Here is a 27,189-nt window from a genome sequence, read left to right as displayed (position 1 = left end):
TCATTTTTGTTTTGATTAATTTTAAACCCCTTTCTTTCCCAACCTGAGGCTTATCCCAGTACTTAAGCCAATTCCTGTTATCTAATATTTGGGATAAACACATCCAATTATACATCTAAGAGGACCAAGAACAAGCAGACGTATGCCAAAAAGAAAAACCAAAGAAGGAGAAGCTGAAATATATGGCACTGACTGGCCTGTGGCATAAGCAAACATGCTGTATAGATAAGTCCATGTCAAACAGCTCTGTGTGATGCTTCATAACGTTCACGCTCCTTTTGTCTCTTCACCTTACACACTCTATGGGCTCGGTAGGGCCGTTGATGTTACTTTCATTTTGTAAATGATAATACTGATATTAAGTGACTTACCCACTTTTATGAATTCAACTCTTTATTGAGAACCTAGTATATGTCAAGGAGCCCTGGTGGTGTAGTGGTTACATTGGGCTGTGACCCGAAGGTCAGCAGTTCAAAACCACCAACCGCTTTTCAGGAGAAAGATGGGGCTTTTCACTCTCATAAACAGTAAGTCTCAGAAACTCACGGGACAGTTCTACCATTAGTCCCCATGAGTCCGCATCCACTCGATGGAAGTGAGTTTTTGTTTTACTATATGCCAAGCATTTTGCTGAGTACCAAGGAGCCCTGGTAATGCTATAGGTTAAGCATTGGGTTACTGTGTTAGACAGGGTTCTCTAGAGAGATAAAACCAAATTGCTGATAATTTAATATATTTATTTATAAAGATAATGAGATATATAACAAGAAACGAACTGTTAAATCATATACAGATAAATATATAATACAAGAAATGAACGGTTAAATTATAAAGCACTACAAATGGCTCAGTGCAACTCACTCCCGTGAGAGAGAGTTGTGAGAGACTAGCAGTCCTTCAAGTCTAGTCTGCTGCCAGATCTTCCTCCATTTATAGAGAGAGCTAGGCTATCTCAGCACAGCCGCCAATCACATGGCAGGTCATCAACTGTCAGCCAGGTCACTAACCGCCAGTCCCCAGCTCCAGAGATGTCTTTAAGGGACCTCAACTTACAGCGACATAGTCCACAGGCTAGGCATCCCACAGGTAGTGTAGCCTTTAAATTGAGGCACAGAACAAGCAAGGCAGCCACATACTGGTCCGATGATCAAAGAGCGAGAGACAAGAAAGGCGAGGCTCACCAAGCCATTTATCTCTCTGCCCTTCAGTTAATCCCACTTGTGTTTATTAGCCAGGCTGGCACAATAAACTATCTCAGTTACTAACCATAAGGTCAAAAGTTTAAACCCAGTAGATGCTGCAAGGGAGAGAGATGAGGTTGTCTGCTTCCCTATAGATTGACAGTCTCAGAAACCCTAGAAAGTGGTTTGTCCTTTCCTACGGATTGCTGTGAGTCAGAATCCACTCCATCGCACTGGTTTTTTTCGATGGTGGTCTGTGCAGCATACAGTGATCAGGATACAGACAGGGAGATGGCCCTACCCTGTGATGTCTGTAGTCCCAGGGTCTATTGCTAAGTGGATAAACAGCTTCCGACCCTTGGTCCAGTGTCAAATCCACACCAACCTCAGGAATATGCCAAGTCACACATTTATTCAGCTCCTTGAATTCAGTCCCTCCACCTGCGTTATTTTTTCTTTCATATGGAATCTCCTGTCCCGCTCACTTTTTTTGACAATGCCATTGGAAACAGGAACTTCATAAATCTGGCTGGTGGGGTTAGTGTTGAGTTTGCTATGTTCTGTTCTGTTTGTTTCTTGAGGTTTTTCTGTAGGCTGATGTGTTTTCAGAGGAGTCTTGGTGGTGTAGTAGGTTACACTTTCAGCTTACTGAAAGATCAGCAGTTTGAAACCATCAGCTGCTCCACTGGAAAAAGATGAGGCTTTCTATTCCCATAAGATTTAAATCTTGGAAACCCATAGGGACGGTTCCACCTTGTCCTGTAGGGTCACTGTGACTGGGAGATGAGGGGACAAGCACTGTAAGCTATACACAAGAGAACTAAGTGACACGTCCCTGATATAAGGTGGGGCAAGTCTTACATAGTTGTGCAGAGAACAAGGCAGCGTTGTGTGTATGTGTGGACATATATCTGTGAGTGTTGAGCAGTTTCAACACACTGGGAGCAAGAGCTGGCCATCTGCTCTCTAAGGGTAAAGCCAGAAAAACAAATGCACTGTTTCACATCGGTTCTGATTCACAGCAGCCCTAAGGGACAGAGCAGAGCCACCCCATGGGACTTCCTTCGCTGCCAATCTTGACAGAAGCAGACTGCCACCGCTTTCTCCTGCAGACCCGACTTTCAGTGCACACCTGAGTGCTTACCCATCGCCTGCCAGGGCACCATGCACACGATGCTGTACTCGTAACTGTCAAGAAGGGATACCCGCTGCCATGCAGTTGATGCTGAATCATAGTGACCATGGAGGACAGGGTAGAAATGCCCCCTAGGGCCTCCAAGGCTGTCAATCCTTTCAGAAGCAGACTGCCTCATCTTTTCCCCTTGGAGCTGCTGGTGGCTTTGAACCACCAACCATTTGGTTGACAACGGAGTCCTTTACCCTCTGCACCACCAGGATTCCTGGCCTATCCAGATTCAGCCTAGAAAACCATTGAGGGTCGTTCCGCTCTACTACATGGAGTCACTATGTGTTGAAAGGAACTCCGTGGACTCTAACCGCTAATGACCCACACAGATGGATGTCATCAAGCCTTAGTGATACAGCAAACTGGCTGCTACTGAGTCAGTGAAAACTCACGGTAGCCCTACGTGTGTTCCCTAGGGCTGTCAGTGGCTGAACTTTGGGAAGCAGGTGGCCCGGCCTGTCGACTAGTATTCCATCTTTCAGCTAACAGTTGAGCGTGGTAAGCGTTTGTACCACCCAGTGACTCTAAAATAGCCGTAGAGTGGTGTTAACTGTGTAATATCAAACGTGCCCTATGTGGACCCCAAAAGAAAACAAACCGCATATAAGCGAACAAAAGACACCGAGAAGGGGAGCCCAGTCAAGACTGGAGCTGCTAAATGATTCCGTAAGCAGGTTTGTTCTCGAAGGAATTTGTGAATCCTTGGTGAAATCGCAGACTCATAAAATGTAACTGTGATCAGGGACGCTAGCCTGATTGATCCAGCATCCTCCGGATGCGGGAAAACGCGCTCAGAGAGGGTGAAGACTTGGCTAAAGTCAAAGCCAGTCTGTGACAGAAACGTCAGGCCGTCCTTGGAGAAGCTGGTAAAAAGGAAATGGCTTCCAAAGCCTGGCACGGTTGAAGGTTCATCATATCCTGTAATCCCAGTGCTGGACAAGAGCACACGCTTCTCCTAAGGCCAACAGAGCAGGGAGGCCAGCAGTCCTCAGCAGCTGCCCAGTGGTGAAAGGAAGTGGCATGGCGTTACTAGAGTTGCAGAGTGTGGCATCTTTGGTCTAAAGCCCTGGGTGTATTTGCTTGTCTTCACATCTTCCGGGAACTCATCGTAGTGCTCGCCTCCCCTCAGACCCACAGGGGCAAGCGTTCCGGAGACTTAGGTCTTGCCACATTAGTATCTGCACAGTTCTGACTCACACAACAAGTGTGCTCAGCCTCATGGCAAGTTAAGCTGGCCAAGGGTTCAGACAAAGAACATATTGTAGAAGAGCTTGCTGACATGCTGCTAAGGTGAAAATATTTGCATGCCAATAGAAAAATAGCAATTTTCTACCTGTCGATATAAATATATCTGCTGAAATCATGAGGGGAAATACTGCACAATTATCTGGATATGTATAATTTAGCTCTAAATCAGTGGTTCTCAACCTTCCTAATGCCACAACCCTTTCATCCAGTTCCTCATGTTGTGGTGACCCCCCCAGCCATAAATTTACTTTCGTTGCTACTTCATAACTATAATTTTGCTACTGTTATGAATCGGGCAACCCCGTAAAAGGGTCATTTGACCCCCAAAGGGGTCGCAACCTACAGGTTGAGAACTGCTGCTCTAAATTAACCAGATGAGCCAAGAGAGCAGCCCATCATTCTCACAGAACAGGATGCTTTTGAGATAAGAAAACGATCCACTTTTAAAGCCAGGTCCAAACCTTCTGGAGTTGACTTTGGTCTAACAGCCTGGAATATGACCCCTTTAAGTGAATTGGTTTCCCTGAGTGGCCACTCACTGGACCAAAGGTTGGGGGGCCCACCACCCGGGGAAGGAGGATGGGTGTCTGTGCAGAACAGTGCCCCTGTGGCAAGGCCTTCAGGGCACGAGCCTGGGTTAGCTTCCATTGCGTCTGTGATTTGTTTGATGTCTGTCTGTGGGGTGGAATTTTTCAATTCACCAAGTCCCAGCAGGTAACCAGAAACCCACCCCTCTCTGTAAGCAAAAGGCGATACTTTTAGGTCTGTTATGGTAAAACTCAGTAGCGCCTGTTTTGAAGGAAGGAGATTGGGGAGCCCCTTCATTATCATGATTGATGTATATCAGATTCTCTGCTTTTCTGTATCTCATCCAAGGGGATTCTGCTGTGGAGAGCTGGACTGGACAGGGCTCCCTGAGCAGGCAGGTGAAGGGCAGCGCAGGGCCGAGGTGAGGCAGGGGACAGAGGGTAGAGGAAGATGACCCAGGAGGGAGAAGCACCTCTGGGCTTCAGCACGCAGAGACTCTGGTTCCAACTCCCTCTTGCCCTCCCCTTCGCTTTTTTTCCCTTCCAGACTTATTTCCCTGCCGTTCTCTAACTGCTGACACGGAACCAAATTCTTGGAGCACTGTATGAGAAAGACTTAAAAACAACAACAAAGAAACCCCCTATAAGCCCACCCAAATGGAACCTTTTTTTAGGGAGGCGGCTTTTATATAACATTTCTTTTCTTCAAACCCCTTTCACACTTAAACTCCAATTCAAGCCAACCTCTGCAAAGCAACGAATCAGACCAAGGGTTACAGTTCTTGAGCCTAACCCTTTGCAGACCAGCAAGGTATTTCCCGTGGAGTCTAAGTTCTCGTGGCTGTCTCCTTACCCACCCGCCCGGTCATGCTTCGGTCACTCTTGGGCAGGCAAGGACTACCTTCCCTGAGCCAGGACGGGGCTCCTTGGAGTTTATCTCAAGGGTCTTCTTGAATCTCTCGGAGGGAAGACCAGCTTTCTACTCCCGTGAAGAGTTACAGCCTTGGAAACTCACAGTGGCCCTTCTACCCAGTCTGCAGGGTTGCTTATGAGTCAGCCTCGCCTCAATGGCAGTGAGTTTGGTTTTTATTTGGTCTTGAATCTAATGTCTGAGCCTGCTGGTTTCCATAGAGCTCATGTGTCAAGTTCCTTTGAAAGTCATCGGAAAACAGTTGGTTTGGTCCGACTCTTGACTGCCCCTGGGGACGGGCGCCAAAAGACAAAAACACCCCTGGATAAGGATTACCAGGACTAGTGAAAACCCTGGCCCTGTTATAGTCTTTGTGATGTGACAGGTGCCCCAGCTGACCCCACTGATAGCACCTGCTGACACAGGCACAGTGCAGCTAGATGGCTGGTCCACCTCCATCCTGGGAGTGCGCACCCTGCTGGCACAGAGCGCCGGTGACATGCAGCATCCAAGGAGCTCATCGTGCTTTCACCAGCATGAGCCTGACCCACAGCCCCGGGAAATCTTTCTTGATTCCCGAACCTTCTTTGAATTTTTGCAAGAAGGGAGATTATTTTAGATAAATAAAACTCTCGGAACAGATGTTTCACATGATTCTCCACTTTGCTGCCTGTCTCCTTTGCCTGAACGAGCCTGGCCCTCTCATAAATCTTAGGCTGCAGCCTACGGTTGCAAGTGGAGCTGTGAGCCCCCAAAGGCTCATGGTGAAAGCGAATCTGCACTCACTTGGGGACAGCGGGGGTAAGTAGTGAGGTGGAGCCTTGTGATGAGGTGCATGTAAAATACTGTTCAGATTCAAAAGGATCATTTTTATTCGTCCAAAGAAAATTTTAGAGGAAAGCTTGAGGAATTTAAAAAACAAAAACACCCCAGAAAATTCTGTTATTTGTTACCGTTGCGCCAGCCCAGATTCTCTGTGAACTGCTCACTCATGGAACGAGCCCTCCCTCAATCCCCCACTCTCTTGGCGACCTTTGTATGCTTCCACCCACTGCTGTGAGTGGTTGGTGCGCCTCCGTCGCCGGGAGGGCTTCCCTCCATTGTGATGAGCCTCCCCTGGACTGAACACAGTGACCTGGTCTGACGGTCGGACTTTCCCGTGACATGTCGACGAAGCAAGGTGACGTGGCACCCTCGTTCTAAGGAGCCTTCTGGCTGGCACTCTCTTAAAGCTTTGGATGCCCTACAGTCTGCTCAGCCACAGATGCCCCTGTTCCAAAGTCGTGGTCCCCCTTTTTCTTTTCCCAAACTCGAAACAGGATGGAGGAAGGGCTCGGGGGTTCAGCAGGGACAAAGAGCAAAAAGACACTTGGATTCCAGGGAGATGAAAATTCATCCACCCAAACCAAACCTGACCCACCTCACGGTTTTGCCAAGGATGTCCGGATTCATAATGGACATACCCCTATTGTCTACATTATACTAAGTTCTTCTAGTTTAAACAGGCAACCTTTGAAAGTGAGGAGCTTGATTTTTTTTTCCTGATAGGAAACATATATAATAAGCAGGCATTATTATTCCTTGTAAGGAGGCCCGGTGGCATTGTGGTTGTGTGTTGGGCTGATAACTTTAAGGTCATCTGTTCAAAACCACCAGCCAAGTCAGAGGGAGAAAGACAAGACCTTCTGCTCCCGTAAAGAGTTCCATCTCAAACGTTCACAGGGCCAGTTCTCCCTGTCCTAGAGGGTCCCAATGAGTTGGCATCCAACTTGACGGCAGTGAGCTTGGCATTCTTCCTTGTGGAACATTTTGTGCTGAGATTGCCTTGACTGAGGTGTCTGTGGACTCTGATTGAGTATAAACCGCCATGGCACCTTTGGGTGGCCGGACGCTTGGGTCCAGCCTGCCCTCACTGACGAGCCAACCCGGTGCTCTCTTCCTCTCTGCAGATCCTGAGTAACCTGGTGATGGAGGAACTCCTGCCAACCCTCCAGACAGACCTGCTGCCCAAAATGAAGGGGAAAAAGAACGACAGGAAAAGGACCTGGTTCGGTGTAAGTGCTCGTTTGCCCTGCGGCTGTGCTCCGCAGATGAACACCCTCTTCTATAGGGCGGCTGTTGGTTTTGTATTGTGTTTTTGTTACTAGTTCCTCCCTGCATGTGGAACTGTCTGCCTCAGTCTGCCTGCTCAGTCTCACTTCCATGAGGACTAATCCAAACAGACTTGGAGTTTGGAAGGAACCTGAGCGTGTGTGCGCAGCATGGTTTATATTACGATCGGCTGTGATAAGCCCGCATCTCCCTGCTTGACTCTGCCGGACGCTCTCGGACGCTCTCACACGGCAGTGCCTGATTTGTGTGCTTACTCCCGTGGCAGCTCCTGGAGGCGGCTTACAACCTGGTCCAGCTTCAAGTCTCGGAAGGGTTGAGCGCCTTGAAGGAGGAATGCAGAAGTCTGACCAAGGGCCTGGACGGAACGATCCGGTCAGACATGGACCAGATTGTGAGCTCAAAGAACTTCTTAAATGGGAAGATCAAAGGTCAGTAGAGATAATCCACGCTCCTGCTAATTCACCACAAGGGACATGGGGGTATCCGCTGCGCACTTAGAATAAAATGGTTTCAGAGCTCCCACCCCCACACGCCCACCTCTTAATCAAACTCATTTCATGGAGTTGATTCTAACTCAGAGTGACCCCTAGGGGTTCCAAGGCTACAAATAGACCTACTGACCAAGACAGACTGCCACATCTTTCCCCTGAAGCAACGGGTGGGTTCAAACCACTGACCTTTTGGTTGGCAATTAGACTCTTTAACTGCCATGTCACTAGGGCTCCTCAAATGGTTTCAGATGAGAATTAAATGGAAGAAATTGCAAGGAGGTGGCAACCAGTGCAGTAACCCGTGTGGTGGCAGTGCTGGTCAAGGTGCTGTGGTCAAGGTGCTGGCTTTGCATGGAAGCTTCATGGATATAAGTTTGAAGCCCTTTGTTTCCCGCCTTGTATTGGAGCCTGTGCCCTCTGATACTGTCTATAGGTCCCCCATTGCGGTGTTTCTTTTGCTGTCTTCTAATGACCTCTGCCTTTGCTAGGACCCTTGCCCCCCCCCCAACCCCCCTATCAGATAGAAGTGAAGAGTAGAGCCATGGTGTCTTGGTTCACTGAGGTATACCCAGTGTTTAGCACCGTGGTTAGCACATACAGTCTCTCAGTGCATATGGCAGTCAATGGAGAAGTGACTTTTCTTCAAAACGTTTTCTCGTGACTTGGTTGAAGGTGTCCGAGCAGATCCTATCATCAGTTTATTACATTTACGGCTCATACACATTTTGTTTCATCTCCTTCATTGCAACCCCTTAATGCTGTGGTTCTCACCCTTCCTAATGCTGCGACCCTTTCATACAGTTCCTCATGGTGTGGTGACTCCCAACCTTAAAATTATTTTCGTTGCTCCTTCATAACTGTCATTTTGCTACTGTTATGAATCGTAATGTAAATATCTGATATGCAGGATGTATTTTCATTGTTACAAATTGAACATAATTAAACATAATCAAAGCATAGTGATTGATCACAAAACAATATGTAATTATGTATTGTGAAATATTTATGTTTTCCAATGGTCTTAGGTGACCCCTGTCAAAGGGTCGCTCGACCCCCAAGGGGGTTGTGACCCACAGGTTGAGAACCACTGTCTTACTGTGACATGGCTGATCCGCTTCCTCTCTGTGCTACCCATTTCCAGTCTTCTTCCTTTCCTGACCCTCATGAACCTTGTCCTTGGGTAAGTGTGCCCTTTTAATCTCAAACAGTTCCTTTTTCTAAGGTGAGCATGTTTCCCTTATAGGCTTGTCTATTGCTTGCTTGGAAACCGCGTCGAGGGGGGTGACTTCAACTCCAGACCTGGAAGATGGCATGGGCCATAATCTCAGGGGTTGTAGCAGTCTCTATCAGACCAGTAATCTCTGCCACTTTAATGAACTTTATTTTTGTTCCATATTTTTCTCCCACCCTCTCCAGGACCTTTTAATATGATTCCATTAAAAGCAGATAGTGGTAGCTGGGCACCATGTAGTCGTTCTTGTCTCTGGGTCCTGGAGGCTGATACTTGTGTGGTCCCGTGGTCCATTGGACTCATTGTTTCCATCCATCCATCTTCCATGTTCATGACTTTTTCCCCCTGGGGAGGTAGAGACCAGTCGTTTCAATTCACATGGCTGCTTGAAAGCGACAACCAAATTGCATGTAGAACAATGCCTTTGTGGACTGTTCTGTCAATGGGCCGTGGTGCCTGTCCCCTGGGACCACAGACCTGAGTCCCTGTGATTAAATGGATTTTGCTACGACAGGAAGGCCACGTTTTTGGCTTGGAGACAATAATTTGAATTCTAGCTCCAGCTACAACTGCTAGTGTACTTGGATGGGCCTCTTGACTTCTCTGTGCCTTCCTGACGTCTTTTGAGAGCAGGAGGGTCGGCACAGCAGGGTCAGCAAACTGTGGCCTATAGGCCAAATTCAGCCCTCTCAATTTTTTTTGGTAAAAAAATGTTTTGTTGTAACATAGCCACGCACATTCATTTCTGTATTGTGCATTTAGTATGACTGCTTTCAGACTAAAATAGCAACTGAGTGGCTGGGACAGAGACCTTATGAATCACAAAGCTTCAGTTATTCATCGTTTGACCCTTGAGGGAAAAGTGCTTGCCTGTCTCTACACAAGAGGCTTTGAATGGCCTCAAAGAAGTTCTACAAGACAATTATAGTCTATGGTTCTCCATTCCATCTGGGGCCACCATATCCCAACAAAGCCACTGATAGTGAATGTCACTTCAAAAGCATGCCTCTCATCTTTGTTTATCAGTGACCTTCTGCAGTCCACCATTCTCCCTTGACTTGCTCACTCAGTCTCGTTAATTCATTCACAACTATTTACCAAGTACTATGGGTGAGTGAGTGAGTGAGTGAGTGAGTGAGTGAGTGAGTTACTGAGCAAGGTTGAAAGTTTAGCGGTGAACAGGGAAGACCCTGTTTCTGTCCTCATGAGACTTATAATCTAATCAGTGTTTATCTGCTTGGTGGGTTCTTCTTTGTAATTCAGGATCTCTCCATACTGCCCACTAGCTTGTGTTGAGATCCTTTGCCCAGGTCTTCCTGAGAGGAGACTTGTAGGGGCACGCCTGTGTGTATCAGTGTATGAATGAATATCTGTTCATACAGTGCCTTCCCAAGCCACATAAAAATTAACTTTAGAGTGTTTTCTGTTTGTTGTGTCTCTATCTCGCACAACTAGTTCTATTGTTGACTATATATTGAAATAGTTTATACAAATGAAAACTGCCAACACTCAGCTGTTGTGCAAAACTTCCCGTTATTTGGAGCTAAGCTGGGCCTGTGGGGGGCGGGTGGGGTGGTTCTCATGGCCTGAATGAAACTTCTTTGTCTCCTCCTCTTTCCCCTTCTCTCCCTCCTGTCTAAAGCTCTAGGGCTCAGCTGGATCCTACACAAGATGAACAGACTCCAGCCCAGCCTAGAGTTTGTTTTTGGAAAGAAGCCTCGTCAGGAAATAGGAGTCAAGTCTTTTTAAAACGAAATATCAGAAACACATTTTAACCAGGCCCCCAATCTCCACATTCTTAACAGGAAGTATACTTTAGCCTGCATTATACAAGGTTGAGGATTTTTAAAATAATTTATTTTTGAAGGGAGTATTAGTAGTGGTTCCTCCATTTCTTCCTGTACAGTTTCTGAAAGGAAAGCAAAGCAGTGGGCCTTCTTCCATTCTGCCCCATAATTACTGATTTTTCCAGGGAGCATTTATTCTGCTCCTGTGAATCAAAGATGGTGCCTTGATCTTACAAGTTGAGGAGGGCATGACTTACAAGTCAGACGCGAGGGAAGGGCACAGTGATGCCCAACCTGGAGGCTGATCCCACGCCCACTCTGCAAAGCGCTGAGAGCGCCCCATCTGGAATCATGTTCTGGGGGTGTTGGTGGGGGAAATTATAAAGCCAGCAGCCCTGAGGGCCGAGGTGACGGGATGAATACCTCCAGGGTACTGTGGACGAAGCCGCTCCCACCTAGTTAATGCATGCAGCTCTCACCCGGACCCTGAGCAGGAACTACTTGTGATCGCAGTGTTTCGGCACAGACAGCCCCGATTCAAGAGGTGGTGGGTGGCAGAGGCCGCCTCCCACCCATCAGCTTGCAGCCTGCATTCTCACCGTAAATCACTGCCCAACTGCTGTTCAGCCGCCGCCTCGGCTTCCAGAAGGCTTATGAGTTGATGTGTCATAAACACAGTATTTCTCACAACAGCATCTCCGTGGGCTTGAAAAATAGTGGCGCATCCACGGGTGGGGCGTAAGGCGAGTCAGAGAGCAGAGTTCAGGACGCTTGGGGTCACTGGGCTTTCCCAAGTCGGTAAACTCAGACCTGACCTTGGAGCGTGAGCAGAATGTGGAGGGGCGGAGGGGGAGGCAATGGGGCACAGGTCAGAGGAATCCTGTGAACAGGGCCAGAGCGCGGGCTGCGGCACAGGGGCAAATGGCTTTGGGCTGGGTTTCCTCCACGACAGAGCTGGTGTTCATCTGGCTGTCCACGGTATAGTTAATATTCTCCGCCAGCACCATCATTCAAGGACATCAATGTGTGACCCCAAATCAGTACCCAGCTGCTTTCACAGTCCCCGCAGACCAGCGCATGTGCAGAGCCAGGAAGAGTTCCAGGTGTCTGAAGTGCAGGCTCCCAGCTGAGACTGAGTAAGGCGCAGCTCTGCGTCTGGTTACAGCCCTTGTACTGTGCACGAGTGTGCTTTTCGCGGTCTGTTTTGTGCTTCTTGGTGGTGATTTTGTGTTTCAAAGCGGGCCCAAGTAGAGTGCTAACGTGCCTCAGTGTAAGAAGCCGGTGATGGTCCTTACAAAGGCGAGACGAGAATCGTGCAGGCGTGGCTTATGGTGCTCCTGGCTGTGAGTTCAATGCGATGGAGTCGACTCTATAAAACACCAGACCCAAACTCGACCCACTGCTGTCAGTCAATTCTGGCTCACAGTGACCTTATGGAGGGTTTCTGAGGCTGTACATCTTTACACGCAGAAAGTTCCATCTTTCTCCCTCAGAGCCACGGGTGGGTTCAAACTACTGACCCAAAGCATTAGCTACGAATCCACTAGGGCGCCTTTCTATTAAATAAGGCGTCTTTAAACAAAAAGAGATATAAAACAAGGTTAGATATTGATTGGTTGACAAAAATGTTATGAACAGAGGCTGGGCCCCTGTTTCTCTAAGGCAGTGGTTCTCAACCTTCCGAATGCTGCGGCCCTTTTGCAGTTCCTCATGTGGTGGTGACCACCCCAACCATAAAATCATTTTCTTGCTACTTCATAACTGTAATTTTGCTACTGTTATGAATCGGGCGACCTCTGTGAAAGGGTTGTTCGACCCCCAAAGGGTTCACGACCACAGATTGAGAACTAGGGACTAGCAGTTGAGGATTAACTAAGTTGGGGTTCATGCTGACTCTGAAACATAGCTATCATGGATATCAAAAATCAACTACAGAGTTGTCCCTGCCTTCCAAGCCCAGAGGAGGCAGTGAGGTCTTTTGCCAGCAATGGAGACCCCCACACTGGGTCTTTTTCTGCCACACCTCCCTGCCCTGCTGGGAAGAGTTGAGTGGCCGCTGGCAGTGCAATTGATCCAGCCTGTGGCAAAGGAGGGTATCAGCCAGTTCCTTTTTGCACAGAATGCTAATAAGGCAGCCACGCCTGGTCGTCTGATGATAAGGAAATTGATGGCTGAGTAATAGAACACCCGTTAGAACAATATTCCTTTGCAAAGAGCAGTGGAAGGAAAGCCAGTTCTTGCAAAGGACTCGCTAAATCTGCGTCCCGATTTCAACCTTCACGCCTCACAGCAAGAAGACTGCGCTGTGCTTGCTTCTGAACCTAAGTTATGCGGCAGGCTTGGCATAACAACGACGATTGGTTTTCCGGGTTGTGGGCCCATTCCAGAACTCTTCCATACGATGGAAAGTTCCCCAATGAAGAGTGGGGAGCAGTCAGAAGCTTTGAGGATGAATGGGCTCAGCGAGGTAGGTCTTAGAGGGAATTGGGCACTGAGAGAAGCTTCATAGAAGCCCTTGGTGTTGGCCTTGGATTTGACTTACAGTGACTTGAATTTGATCTAGCCTCATTAAACCCTGGATGCAGGCCAACTTTATAAAGAAACCCACTATTCCTGGATGGAAAGGAAGGAAAAATAATAGGCACTCAATGGAATATATGAACACCATGTTTGATTGCAGCAGCTCTTAGGAAACTTGGTGAATCTACACCCCAGGATATTCCCTCTCAAGATGATTCTAAAACTGTCCGACGGCAGGTTCGAGTCTGTCCCTCCATGATTTAATAGCATCTGCTCTTCTGTGACCCCTGGAATCCCTCATGTGGGGACGGTGCTTGTTTCCCAGAAGAAATTCCGATACAAAATGGTACAAAGCCATGCTGTGAGCCCCTCCAGAACCAAGGAAGTAAAAACGACTCCCTGTCTTCTGCAGTCCCTGAAAAGTAAAGACCTCACCATAGCACATCCTATCTCACAAAGCCACCTTTAAAATACCTTTCCTACTAAAAAAAGAGACGGCCAGTAAGTGATCCATCCCTAGACCATTTCCTTCTTCGTTTCCTCCCAAATCACACTGCACTGACAGAATGTGGAAAAGGGGAACCAAACCTTAGGTACATGTTATTGCAGGATACATAATGCAACGCTGAAATATGGAAATGTTCAGATTCTGCCTTTCAGAGATATCTACTCGTAAAACTCTGCTGTATACCCTTTCAAGGAACCCTGGGGGTACAGCTTTGAAGTGCCTGGGTGCTAATTGAAAAGCTGGGGTCTGAAGCCACCCACTGCTTGGTGAGAGAAAGATGAGGCAGTCTGCTCCGGTCATGATTTACAGCGCTGGAAACGCCCGGGCCAGTTCTATCCTGTCCTGTCGCGTCTGGGGGAGTCAGAATCAACGTGATGGCAGTAGGTTTTGTTTTGCTATTTTATTTACACTTTAGGGGTTCTGCCGATACATTGGTTACAGTGCACTGTTGATAACCAAAAGGTTGGCGCTTCGAACCTCCCAGCTGCTCCACAGAAGGAAAACGAGGCAGTCTGCCTTTTCAAAGGTTTAGAGCCTTAGAAACCCTGTGGAGCAGGTCCCCTCTGTCCTGTGACGTTGCTAGGGTGGTATAACCTTTCAAACCTTTTCATTCTTCTAAAGATGGTTGGTTTTTTTTAAAATATGAAGGTACTCTGTCGTAATTGTTTTCACAAAAAACAAAACAAACACCTTAATAGTCTATCTCCTGGTCATCAATATCGATTCACATACTTGTGTGGCATAAAGAAAACAACAGTAAGATAATCAAGTGTACACATTTTTCAAATAGTTCTTCTCTAAGTTAATTTATTTAGTGGGTTCTTTTATTTTCCTGACAAACAATTTTGCATTTTGGTATCAAGCAATCCATTTTAAAACACTCATAGATTATTTATATTTAAATAATGCAATTCAAAATCAACTATCCTTGAATCAAGCCTCTAAGCTTTTCCCCAATAATTCCATGATCATTCAATGTTTTTATATCCCAAATATTTGTGAACGTTACAGTAGTCTATATCATCTCAGATTCTCAGAATAAGATCCACATCTGCTCCTTCTCAACTGTGAAAAATCTCTGTTATCAAATAAAAATGTCCTCAGTCATCTCATTTTAATCGTTATTTGGCGATAGTACAGTTAAGAAAGAAACAAATTGTAGTCTAGGTTCTGCAAATTAGGGTGAGGGCACCTCCCATCTCTGGGTCTCCTCCTGGTCCCTCCCCAGATGGAGGAACTGGCACCTAGAGGGGTTTGTGGCTCCCCCTTCAGTTCCTTGATAGCGTGGCAAGGCCACGTGACTTCCCACAGCTACAAAGCTAGCCTTCTGGTCTACCAAGGTGGCTGATTCTGAACCTGGGTGATCATAGAATCACTTCTACATTTAAGAACAAATCAGATTTCTCTGTCCTACCCCAGACTCACTGAATCAGAATCTTTTTATTTTCACACCCAAGATTACAGTTTTGCTGTCATAATACAAAAGAAGCTGCGGACAGAACAAGTATGCCCCTACGGATGCTCACCCTGATTATTCACCAGTGTCTAGCACCCACCAGGCGCTCACCTGAGCTTCGGTGTCCAGAGGTTCATTGGCCTCTCATTATCTAGGATGAGGGATTGAATCATTTGCTGGATCCTGAAGTTGATCCCCCAGCCCAGGCTCTTCTGCCTGGTTGAGATCTAGCAGATCTAGCAGATCTGCAGATCCTCCTGCGGCGGATCAGGATTTCCACCCAACTCTTCCTCTTCTAAACAAATCAATGACTTGACATGTCTTTCATGAATGGGGTGATTGTGATTAAACTATTTTTTGATCCCTCTTTACAGTTTTCTGCTCTGCGATTTCTTCACTGATGATTGGGAAGGAGAGATTTTATTATTATTTTTAGTGGACTTAGAGTATGGTGATGGGCAGTGAGCGGAGGGGGGCAAACTAAATGAACTTTGGTTCCATTTGCCTAAGAAAATACTGAGCTTGAGTTTAGAAGGATGGAGTTGTAGCACCTGATTGATTAACTCTTAAGAAAATTAATTTTAACACCATTGTTTTTAGAAGACAACCTATATATGTTTTTAGAAGCTAATCTCTATAATAGTGGTTTATATATATAGGCCGCCAGCATTTGTTCCTTTGTTTTCAGACATCTCGTTAGCTGTGGGGACTAAGTAGGAAGCTCTGCTTCATCACAGGGCACAGGGCTACTTCGGGGGGTGGGGGGGTGCGCTGGTGGGGGGAGTTCTCCTTGCTCTAATTCTCAAAGTGTCCGATGGTTTTCCATTCTGGTAAGTGCGGGTAGGGGCCTCACCACGATTGTCTGGCTTGCCCGCCTGAGCTCGCTTTGCCTATTAAATGGCTCCGTGGGGCACTCTCCAGTCCTGGCCTGGCTCCAGTGCACCTGAGCCGATTCTTGCCCTCAGTCACAGTTTCCTGGCCTCTTCTCCCTCCAGCGATGGTGGCGGAGCCGGTGCGGAGAAGCTGTGCGGAGAGTGTGCAGCCCTTCCTGGCCTCCATCCTCGAGGAGCTCATGGGGCCGGTGAGCTCAGGATTCAGTGAAGTCCGCTCACTCTTTGAAAAGGAGGTGGAAGCGCTCAGCCAGAGCTTTCAGGCCACCGAGGACAGTGGCCGGCTGCGGGAGGTGAGGAAGAAACGGATCCAGTCCGTGCATGGTCTACATCCAGTCCGGGGCTGCCTTCTCCATCGGGCTTTCTCTACCACCCATCCGCCCACCCGTCTTCACTCCATTTCTCCCCTCCCTCCCTCCCATCCATCCATCTCCCACCATTCCATTGACCCCGCCTCCCATCGAGTCATTCATCCCATCCACTCGTCTTTCTTTTCATCCCGCTGCCTGATGCTCTTCATGGATGATTTTCAAGTTCTGAAAAATCACATCCTTGAAGAAATACAGCAATGTAATCGAATCTATATGCAGCAAAGCTAAGCACCACCACCCACACCCACACATCCTAGTCCAGCCCCCACTCCTAAATCACTTCCACTTCCAAGTCTCGGAATTAGCTCATGTGAACAGTTTGGTAGATGCCTTCCTGTGCTCTCTCCTGGTCTCTCCAGATGCATGGTTTTCTCCTTGTCGACCCAGATCCAAAGCACATGTCCGCACTTTGAAAAAGTTTGTTAGTTGGTTGGTTTTCAAAAGTATCATTTCATGACAGGCCAACATCCGCCTGCTTGATGTTTAAAAATGGAAAATGTCAGGCCCCTACCTAGACTGACTGAGGCTGACACTGGAGGTGGCGGCGGCAGCAGGAATGCGTGCGTGTTTTCATACGATGCACTGTAGGGTGTGAGAACCCCTGGCACAGATAGAAAGGGCGACGTGCTGTTACACTGAAGAGCTCGCACGGTCACCCCGCGAGTCAGTAGTTAGCACTGGACACCTCGGCTTCGTGTCCTTTCTCCCCTCTGTATGCAGACAACCACACGAGTGCCGACAGACAGGAGCCCTTCTCCCTGCCGCCTTTGCCTGCTTGCTTGGACGCCTCCTTCTCCTGCCCCACCACGCTCCACCCCTCCTCTCCAGCAACGCGTGTTAGCCACCTAGCAGGCATCATCCGGTACTTTTCTCCATGCTTAACACACACACGCACACCACACACGCATCTACAGATTACTTCTTAGATGGCTTTGTTAAGAATGGAAGCATACTATGTACAATGGGGCGACAATAAGCTCGTGGACATTTTCCATTCTCTGTGGATTCCATTTTTTCACGAGCTCTCTGAAACTCCCTGGTATGCTACTTTGCTTACGACTTTTCTCGTTCAAAACCCCATCATGGAACTGTCTCTCTGCTAACCGGTCTAGCTCTAACCCCGTCTTTGTACTGGGGCCTAATATTTCATGTGTGGATCCGCCTTGATTCAGGCAGTCATTCCCCTCTGGCTGGCACCGGAACGCTGCAATAAATCTCCTTACACGCGGATGCTTTTAGAGACTCCTGGCTGGGGTCGGTAAATTGAAACGTAGCTATGTGTCTAATGTTAACAAGTGTTCCATTTGCATCCTCAAAGCAGATTTCAATTTTACATTTCCACCCCCAGGGCTTGGCTTGCTCCCCACTTACCCTTCAGCAGCAGGGTGACGTCACTCACTTAGACTCTCACCAGCCGGATGGGAACAAAGCAGTGACCCGACCCGTGTTTCCCCCTTACCTATCTCCTTCCATTGTTAACCACCGAGTGCCAGGGCTCTGGATCATGAGTCCATGCCCGTGGGACCCTCCATCCAGCCCTTCTTCACTGAGCAGCCTGAGTGCCATTGAGTCAGCAGACCCGTGGCTCTGCCCTCAGACCTGTGCTCCACAGGGCTGGTTCCCTGGCTGGTTTGGGGACAGCAGATTGAGAAGTCTTTCTCCCAAAGGAGCTCTGGTGGACCGAAACTCAGCTTGACCCTTCCAATAGCAGCCAAGCCCACGAACCATTGGTAGCACCCAGGGTAATTCCCATGGGAGCACAATGGAATTGGGCTCTCTTCTGATTCGTGTGTGTGTGTGTGTGTGTGTGTGTGTGTGTGTGTGTGTGTGTGTTGAGCAATGAAGCTTTGTCTTTTGTCTGGGATCTGCTGCCATTGCTCCCTCCCACTCCACACCCCACCCCTGTTCTCAGAGGACGGACCTCCTCCAGACAGCTTCCCTTCCCGGCACCTGCTTCCCTTCCCACTGCTTCCCCTCCACTGCCTCTTCTGCTGATTCTAAATCTCAAATATCTAATTTTTGAAGTTGATTTGAGAGACGCATGGAAAATAGCCCGTGTTTCATTCACAGCGGTCTTTCCGCTGTTCACAGTGGGTGGGTTGCGTTTGAGGGCTTGAGGGGGTGAGGTCTGATCCTGCCCTTTGGCTGAAGCCCTACGGCCTCATGAAGGAAGCCTACATTTATGTAGACTGCAGCAGAAGGGAGCCCTCTCCCCAGTCCAGTTGCGCCCCTCCCCACACTAGCCCATGGAGCAACCTACAGTGGCAGGAACCCCTGGTGGCATCGAAGGGCCTCAGCATTGTGGGTGTGGGGGTGAGTCCAGAGAGCACCTGACTGCCAAGGGGGGTGTGCGTTTGTTTTAAGAGAGATGTCTCTCATTAAAGAAGGGCTTCAAGGCTCCCAGACCCAGCAGCATTTTCGTGTACCAAAGAGCCTGCCTGCCCCATCCTTGAACTGTACACATGGGGCCCCCCCTGACTCTTCCCATTGCCCAGTGGTTTTTGCTGCCAATCAGTTTCTGTCCTGGCAAACCAGCTGCCCAGGGGCCCACAAAATGAGGGAAGCCAGATAAGCAAATTGATCCCAGCTGTCCTGGACCAGTTAGCAGTTTGCTAAATAGTGTCCCTTTGTTTCGAATTTTGTGTATAATCGGTCCTAAATCTGAAGGTGTTTCATTTTTTCTCTTCAACAAAATGCAGCATCTGGACCAGCTTCTGCGTCTTTCACTGGATTCCACGAAGATGCAGCCCTGCTATGTTCAAGTCACCCTGCTGCAGGAGCGCCTGCAGGACCTGCAGGGCCGCTTCGGATTCCCCCACGTGGATCTGGTGGTCCAGAGGACCCAGAACTACATGCAGGAGGTGGGAGCCAGGGGCAAGTGGATGAGGATGGAGCAAGGGCTAAGGATTAGGGTCTGGGAATGAGGCCTGTGCTGGTGCCGCTCAGAGACAGCAGTGCATGCCTGCAGTCCTGGTGCTGACAGAGATGTGTTTTGTCCTTAGAGATGGTCTCATCTGTCTTATAAGTTGATGGACATCATGTGCAAACCCAGTGCGGTTGAGTTGGTTCACACTCTTAGGGACCTAAGGACAGAGGAGAATTGCCCCGTAGGGCTTCGGAGACTATCAATGTTTACAGAAGCCCACTGCTACATCTTTCTCCTGGGAGCTGCTGGTGGGTTCAAACCACCGACCCCTCAGTTGGTATCTGAGTCCGCAGCCTGCTGCACCACCAGGGCTTCCTGCTAAGCAGCATTGAGAATGTAGCTTGCAGAGAGAGTAGCATCACCAGGTTTGTCTGATCAGTGTTTTAACCTTGGTTGCACATCAGGGTTGCCAAGCAGAATCACAGCATTGAGTGAGTCCTCACTCACAGCGAGGCTCAGGATGGAGTAGTACTGCCCCTGTAGGCTTTCAAGATGTTCAGTCTTTATGGGAGCAGACAGCCTCATCTTTGTCCCACAGAGTGGCTGGTGGGTTTGAGCCACCGATCCTGTGGTCAGCAGCGCAGTGTGTAGCTTACTGGACCACCACTACAGTGTTGTGTAAGCAGAACCTTGATAGGCGCTGGGGAACAAACAAAGAAACAAAACCCCCGTGGCTTGCTTTATTTTGATATCCAGTGTATTGTCGTGGTTCAGGACTGCACCCACCATCTCTCCAAAGGGGATGTCTGCCTTGATGTGACTTCCAAGTCTCTTTTTCTGGTCATTTCTTTAGTGCGCAGCTCAGGTTGAGGACCAGTGTCTTACTTTCCTAACCCAGTTAAGAATAAAAATAAACAACAGCTCCATAACCATCATATTTTAATTTATTTAGTAGGCTCCCGTTTTTCCTCACAAGACACTTTTCCACTAGGAAACAGGAATGAGTAGCTCAGACGCGTTCTCGGGTCATCGTCCTTTCCAAGCAATAAGAGGATGAGATCCTGGGGGCTCTGAGGACTCGCAGTTGAATCAGCCATCTGGGAGGCTTCCTGTGGGCAGGCCCTTCAGGGATCCCCCTCCAGGGAGGTTGCTGGGAAACAGGTTCTCAGATAAATCCTGGAAGGTGCTGGAAACGCTGTGATGAAGGTGTGTGCGGGATCTTGTGGGCTCAGGACCTTCCTTGGGAAAGAAAGCAGAGTTTGGTTTGGTTTGCCTTTAGTCGAGCTGGACAAGAGGAAAAGGTGTATTTGATCGTGATCTAACTACTGAGTGGGATGAAGGGAGGACCAGGAACAAAATCGGGCAACAGCTTAACAAAGACCCTTGGGTCATGGTGGACCCTCTGAAATTGCAACAGGGGCACCTGCAAAGAATAAGAATTCAGAACTACTTCTGGTTCCTTACACCAAAGCATATTAGACTTGCAGAGAAAGAGAGCGAGTGGGAGGTGGGAGGCTACAACGTGGGGGGAGAGAGAGAGAGAGAGAGAGGTGTTACAGAGTGGTTTGCACCCATATAAACTTGGAGATGCAGAACTGAAACTGCCAAAAAGTAGAGAGAGTAGGCTCCCCCCTCGGGGTCTTAAGACCCGGCTGCCTGTAAGACTAGAGGAGACCGCGGTGGAGTGAGCATCTCAATCCCGCGACCTTGTTGGATTCTCCAGTTCAGGGCTGGGGGAGAAGAGAAGAGGGGAAGAAAGGACTGAAAATAGACAAAAGCACACGCAGGCCTGCACCCGCGCACAGACCCCTCTCTCCCGCGTGGCCAGGGGTGGGATGAGGACCTGCAGTCCTAGGTCTCACCCTGGGGGTAGTGCCAGGAGGGGGCGGTGTGTGTGTGTGTGTGTGTGTGTGTGTGTGTGTGTGTGTGTGTTTGGGGGGTGTCTGGCGACTTGCCCTACGTGCCCTCGCAAGCAGTTGTAGATCGGGGCAGTGCGCCCAGTGTTTGACGGTGTCTGCTCTGTGTTGCCTTTGGCCTCTAGCTGATGGAAAACACCGTGTTCACCTTCGAGCAGTTGCTTTCCCCACATCTGCACGGAGAAGTCTCCGGAACCGCAGTCTCCATGGAGAAGGTTAAGCTTCGAGTCTTAAAGGTAAAACCATTTCTCTCATTGCTGGGAATCACACACGAGGAATTGGGTCCCCTGGTTCTTTCAATAAGTAAAAGATATCATGTTCTCCTTTTCATTCTCCCTTTTCTTCCCAATCTTTCTCCCCTTCCTTTCTTTTAATTAATTTTAAATTGTTAATATTTATTTTTAAATTTTAATAAATCCTTTTATTGGGGGCTCTTACAGCTCTTATAACAATCCATTCATCCACTGTGTCGAAAACATTTGTACATATGTTGCCATTATCCTCTTCAAAACATTTTCTTTCTGCTTGAGCCCTTGGTATGAGCTCCTCTTTTTTCCCCTCCCTCCCCCACACTCCCACCCTCGTGAACCCTTGATAACTTATACATTACTTTTATTTTCATATTTTACACCGTCTGCTGTTTCCCTTCACCCACGTTTCTGTGGGGGCTGGGGGTGGGTTGTAAGATCAATGTACAACTCTTCCTTTCTTCTCAAAAGAAAGTTCCAGCATGACTTTCATGCTTGTTCTGCCATCTAGTGGCTTTACTTGGGACTACAGGTATCAAGTATCCAAAATGGTTACAATTGTAGCAGGTAAGCACTAAGACTGTTGTTAGTTGCCGTTGGTTCTGCGCTGACTCAGTGGGACTCAAGTGGAAGAGGATGAACTGCGTGCACCTCCTTCAAGATCTTGGACGTACTTTGTCATTCCATCTCATTGAGGCCTGGGCTCCTTTTCACTGTCCCTCTACAAAATAGGAGGTGCTAGCGCATTGGTGGTCTATGAAATAACCTGTTCTCTTTCCCGGGCTCCTCACTAGAACTGTGGAGAACGCTTCTTCATTCCCTGTATGAGGAAATGGACTCTCTCAGAGCAAAAGTGACTCATTTAAAGGCGACTGGCTAGTCAGCGGTGAGCGAAGAACTAGCACTGGCTAAGACGGTGTCTGCTGCCGGACCAGGCAGTGTTTGGGGCTGTCACTCAGCCCTCAACACCACCACCCTTCCTCGGAGCAGTGCTTTGGGGCAGGCGCCCAGCTCACAGAGCCTACGGGTGGCTGCTGGAACGCAGCCTTGATCTTCATGTCTCAGGAACTAGAGGAAACCCCGGCCACCAAATCCCTGGGGTTTGAAGCAGTATTCATCCTGGCAACCCAATGGCCAGGGTGCCTTTTGAAAGAAACAGTAGTGTCAAGTTCATTCTTGGTGGGAGCATGAAGGGAGACACGGTTTAATGGCTTATGATCCTTTCGGCATAGAAAGGGAAGGGAAAAGCAAGGGAGAGGGGTTCCAATATGAAGACTTGGGGCTCGCAAAGGGCTTAGCATGTCTCTGGTCCAGCTTTATGTCCAGTCTGAAGCAGTGTCCTGCCAGCGGGGGTCCAGTCTGAGCTCAGACAAGTTCACTGAAAGCACCTGCTTCCTAATGCTAGCCCTCGGTTCTTATCACTGGGCAGTTGACCCTTTCTGTTCTCATCCTTCTTTTCCTCGACAGCCTTTGGCTGTTGGAATGAAACTAAAATCTCACCCCAAGGTGTCTTCCCGTTGTAAATGCTTTCACGCCTTCACCCCTTCCTCACTGGCTCCAGCCATTCTGCTCACCCAGGAGACGGTGCTCCCGCTCGTGTGTGATCCCCTTAAACAGACAGATCACACAGGGGCCTCTAGGTTTGGGTGTTCAGCTCCCAACAGAGTCAGTACCACCTCTCTGTTCTTGGGTGTTGACCTTGTGTGGGGAGCATGTCCCAGTCTTAGGGGGATAGGCTCTCTTCCCCTTTGAGGAAATCAATACTGCCCTGGCCCAGCTTTAGGGACTGAGAGGGCAATAAGGGGAGGGCCATGGCTCCCACGCACGTACCGGGACAGAGGTGCTGAAGTTACAGACTCAAGCTCCGCTTTCTTCGTAACGCAGAAGGTGCCCTGCTTTGATCTTGCCTCAGTTCCCGAGCAGGTGAGATAGGCCGCTCTCCGTCATCACCTCCACCTGCACGGAAAGATCCTTGAGACCTTGGGAAATAAAACACCGCCAAAGTCCTCAGAAGTGACAAATCCACGCAAACGCACTGCCACGGAGTCGATTCTGACTCACAGCAACCCTGTATAGCAGCAGTTTTCAACCTGTGGGTCGCAACCCTGTTGGGCGTCCTGATTCTTCACAGTAGCAAAATCACAGTGATGAAGTAGCAACGAAAATAATTTTATGGTTGGAGCAACTGTAAGAAAGGGTCGCAATATTAGGAAGGTTAAAAACCACTGCAGTTTCTGAGCCAGTAATTCTTTATGGGGTCATACAGCCTCATCATCCTTCCTAAAGAGCAGCTGGTAGGTTTGAACCTGTGACCTGGCCCTTGGCAGTCCTGCCACCCGACAGTTCTACTTGAGCTTCTCAGACATTGGGGACAGGGATGGGGGTGTGGGGAAGAGAGAAAGTGGGTGGCTGAGGGTTTTTTCTTGTTGTTGTTTGTTTGTTTAGGCAAATGAAAACAGATTGCAATGTTGTGATTTAGCATATGTTTCCATCTCTGTGTTGACAGCAATACGATTACGACAGCAGCACCATCCGGAAGAAGATATTTCAAGAAGCTCTGGTTCAAATCACCCTTCCCACCGTGCAGAAGGCATTGGCGTCCACGTGCAAACCAGTAAGGGGAAGGGCTGCTCTCTGGGGTCTGCTTGTATTGCCGATGAAGTTCAAGCCAGTGTTATATAAATCAAAAGGCGTGCTTACCAACACTATTAGTCCAGCAAATGTTTCATGCTCTGGGGTCCAAAGTAAATAGTTTAGGGTTCAAAGGCTCCTGACTGCTCAGCTAGATGTAGGTGCAGCTGGTTGTGACTGTAGCAGAGAGACAGCCATAGACAATATATAGCAAGTATGTCAACAAGAGAAACAAATGAGCCTGGCTGTGCCCCAACAAAACTCCCCTTAAAAAACAAGAAACGGGCTAGATTTTTCCACCCATCTCTCAAAGGATAACGTGTGCATGTAAGTCAAACTAATAATTGACATCATGCCCAACATCACAGAATGACTTGCAGGTCTGATGCCTCCTCTGGCACTTGACCACTTCATTCAAGATGATTACAGAAAGATGCGACTAGGACGTGTGCCTTGCTTTAAAAAACAACCCAAACTCATTGCTGGGGAGTTAATTCCTACTCACACGAGCCCTGTAAGACAGGATAGATCTGCTCCCACACAGCGTTTCCGAGCCTGTAACCTGTATAAGAGTTGACCATCACCTCTGCCTCAAAGCAGCTGGTGGGTTTGAATTGTCAGCCCTTTCTGTTAGTAGCTGAGGGCTTAACCACCTAGCCCAAACCTTGCTAAATCCAGTCACGTCTGTTAGGTAAGATCAACGAAGCTATTTAATCTGCTGTGAACACCAGACCCTGTGGCAGCCATGCTCCTGAACGTGTGAGCTGGTCTGCTGAGCAAACGCTGGGCGAGGGGCTGTGAAGGCAGAGTTCTGGGTGCATGTCCTGCCTCCTCCACATATCTGGCTGGGAGCCTCAGGCAAGTCAACTCTCCTCTCTCAGCCTAGATTTTCTCTCTACAGGATGACCACAGTGGTCCTTGGCAGCGTCATTCTTAAGATTGAGAGAGGCCACTGTTGTTGTTAGCTGCCAGCTAGTCAGCTGGACTCCTGATGGCCTCGTGTGTGCAGACCGGAGCTGCTCCGCAGGCTTTTCAGGCTGTGATCTCTCAAAAGCACGTGGTCTCTGGGTGGATTCTCCTGCCAACCTTTTGTCTTGAGTCAAGGGCTTAACCATGTGTTGCTCGATTCCCTGGTGTCCATGCTGACTCACAGCAACCGTATAGAACAGAATTGAACTGATCCTGTGGGTTTCCAAGACTGTCAAAACATATGGGAGTAGAAAGTTTTATCTTTCTCCTGTAGAGGGGCTGTTGGTCTCGAACTGCTGACCTTCTGGTTAGTAGCCCAATCCATAAAGCCCTGGGCACTATGTTAATCACTTTGTGACACCTCTCTCCTTCAATCCCAGCAGTGGTTTGGGGACTGCACCACCACCTTGCAGCGCAGTGGATTACTTAACATGGCCCTTCTGGCTATGTATGGTCTTGCCACTCCCACAAAGTGATTGGGTGGAACTATGCAAATAGGGTGGTTGTGACCCACTAAGGGGACTGGACACATTGCTAATAATGTAAATGAGGTGTATGAAACCCTAACAGCTTGTTCAGTTTTGCAATCCCAGAGGTGGGAAGCGAGGACCTAACTACCATCCACAAATAAGACCTAGGAGTGGAGCACATCCTTTGGACCCAGGAACCCAGCACTGAGAACTTCACAGTGCCAGGAGAAACAGTGTGGAGGTTGTAACAGCAGACAGGGTTTGAGATGCTGAGAAACAGCTGCAGAGAACCGGGAGTCAGCCTGATAGGTTCCCAGCACCCAGAGTGAGAGCCGAGAGCCTTGGGGCAATAGGCTTCCTGGAAGAGTGGGTGCCTCTGGAGAGTTTTGTAATACTTGCTCACACAGGGCAGAAGCCAGACCTAAGTGGGGCCAAGGATCAAGGACCAAGAAAGGAGAGCCTGCCTTCAGAGGTCAGGAAGAGCTCATCCTCGGGGAGTGAGAGGAACCTGTCCTCAGGGGTCCCGAAGAGCTGAGTGTCGCCCTTCGCTTAAAAGGGGGGGAGCCTTCTCAAACAGGATCCCGGATCCTGATCCGGTCACCCCATTATCATGAGTAGTAGTATCTGATCGGTCTGGCCAGGGTGGCAGATTATTGAAGCCCGCCAAGGAGCAGAGCATTCGAGGGAGGGGAGGTGGGTAGGAGAACTGGTGACAAGTGTCTGACCTCCCCCTTAGAAGAATCAGCTGGGGTTGAGATGACAATTCTCCCCCTTCATGAAATGAGGTGAGGAGATCCAATGGGACACACTATTCCCACACACTTCCTCCCCGGACAGACCAGCGAGGAACACGCTTCTTCTAGGCTGCTCTCATCTTTCCGCCAATCAGCAGAGTGACTCGAGGCACGTAAAGATGCTTTTGTGATTTCCTAGCAACGGAGACTGCTTTCAAAAGAGCTTGGGACCCAGAGTTCTTCTTAATTAAGGCTGTTGTATCAGTGCCAACAGATTGTCCAAAACCCTGAATTCAGACTCAATAAATTAGGGAATGAACTACTCCACAGAAAGAGTCTCTGCTTTCTCAACCCAAGGCCATCCAGTAGATTTCAACTCATAGCGGCCCTGCAGTGTAGACCGTTCTTGTGTGTTCTAAGATGAACTCTCTCTGGGAATAGAAAGCCTCGTCTTTCTTTCTTACAGCAGCTTATCGGTTCGAACTGCTGACCTTGTGCTGAGCCGCTGGGTGCGTCACCGTGCCGCCAGGGTTCCTTCTGAATCTGGAGCGTACCAGCTTTCTAGACTTCATGGTTTTCCGTCCAAAAGCACATTAGGATGGCCTGGGGTGTAAAAAAAAAAATTAAAATTCCCCAAGACTCCCCTACAGTGCTTTTGATCTACTTGATCCAGGGCAGTCACAATATGACGCAATTCATTCTGCTCAAGATAGAAGCATTGTTTTGTAAAGTTGGCCACACTGCAACAGTACAAGCTAGCTAGAAATTACTCCTTTTCCGAGAATTATTTCATGGGGTCAAATTCTAAAGGTGTATGTGTTCCGCATTAAGTATTCAGTACGCATCAAATATGATGGAGGCCTGTACCAGGCAGGTATCCTGCTGTTTCGGAGTTCCTGCTACAGGCTGCCTGCTGCTGCCTGCAAGCCAGAGCCCT

The 27,189-nt window shown here is 48.6% G+C and overlaps 1 protein-coding gene and 1 pseudogene across 1 annotated transcript in view; both read left to right on the top strand.

Annotated features, from left to right (window-relative positions):
• Positions 1-27,189, top strand: part of NIBAN1 (niban apoptosis regulator 1) — a 220,614-nt gene that overhangs the window by 182,263 nt on the left and 11,162 nt on the right. The window contains exons 7-12 of the mRNA XM_045297990.1: positions 7,002-7,106; positions 7,430-7,592; positions 16,153-16,340; positions 19,118-19,279; positions 21,326-21,436; positions 23,955-24,062. Coding sequence (XP_045153925.1) covers positions 7,002-7,106; positions 7,430-7,592; positions 16,153-16,340; positions 19,118-19,279; positions 21,326-21,436; positions 23,955-24,062 — 837 coding nt within the window. The remainder of the gene's footprint in view (positions 1-7,001; positions 7,107-7,429; positions 7,593-16,152; positions 16,341-19,117; positions 19,280-21,325; positions 21,437-23,954; positions 24,063-27,189) is intronic.
• Positions 12,661-13,271, top strand: LOC115872336 (annotated as a pseudogene).

This window comes from Echinops telfairi, unplaced genomic scaffold, assembly GCF_000313985.2.
Source record: "Echinops telfairi isolate 266 unplaced genomic scaffold, ASM31398v2 ScPeMD7_7424;HRSCAF=8462, whole genome shotgun sequence".
In the NCBI taxonomy this organism is placed as follows: Eukaryota; Metazoa; Chordata; class Mammalia; order Afrosoricida; family Tenrecidae; genus Echinops; species Echinops telfairi.
The sequence above is the reverse complement of the archived record's forward strand: the minus strand, read 5'-3'. Positions and strand labels throughout refer to the sequence as shown.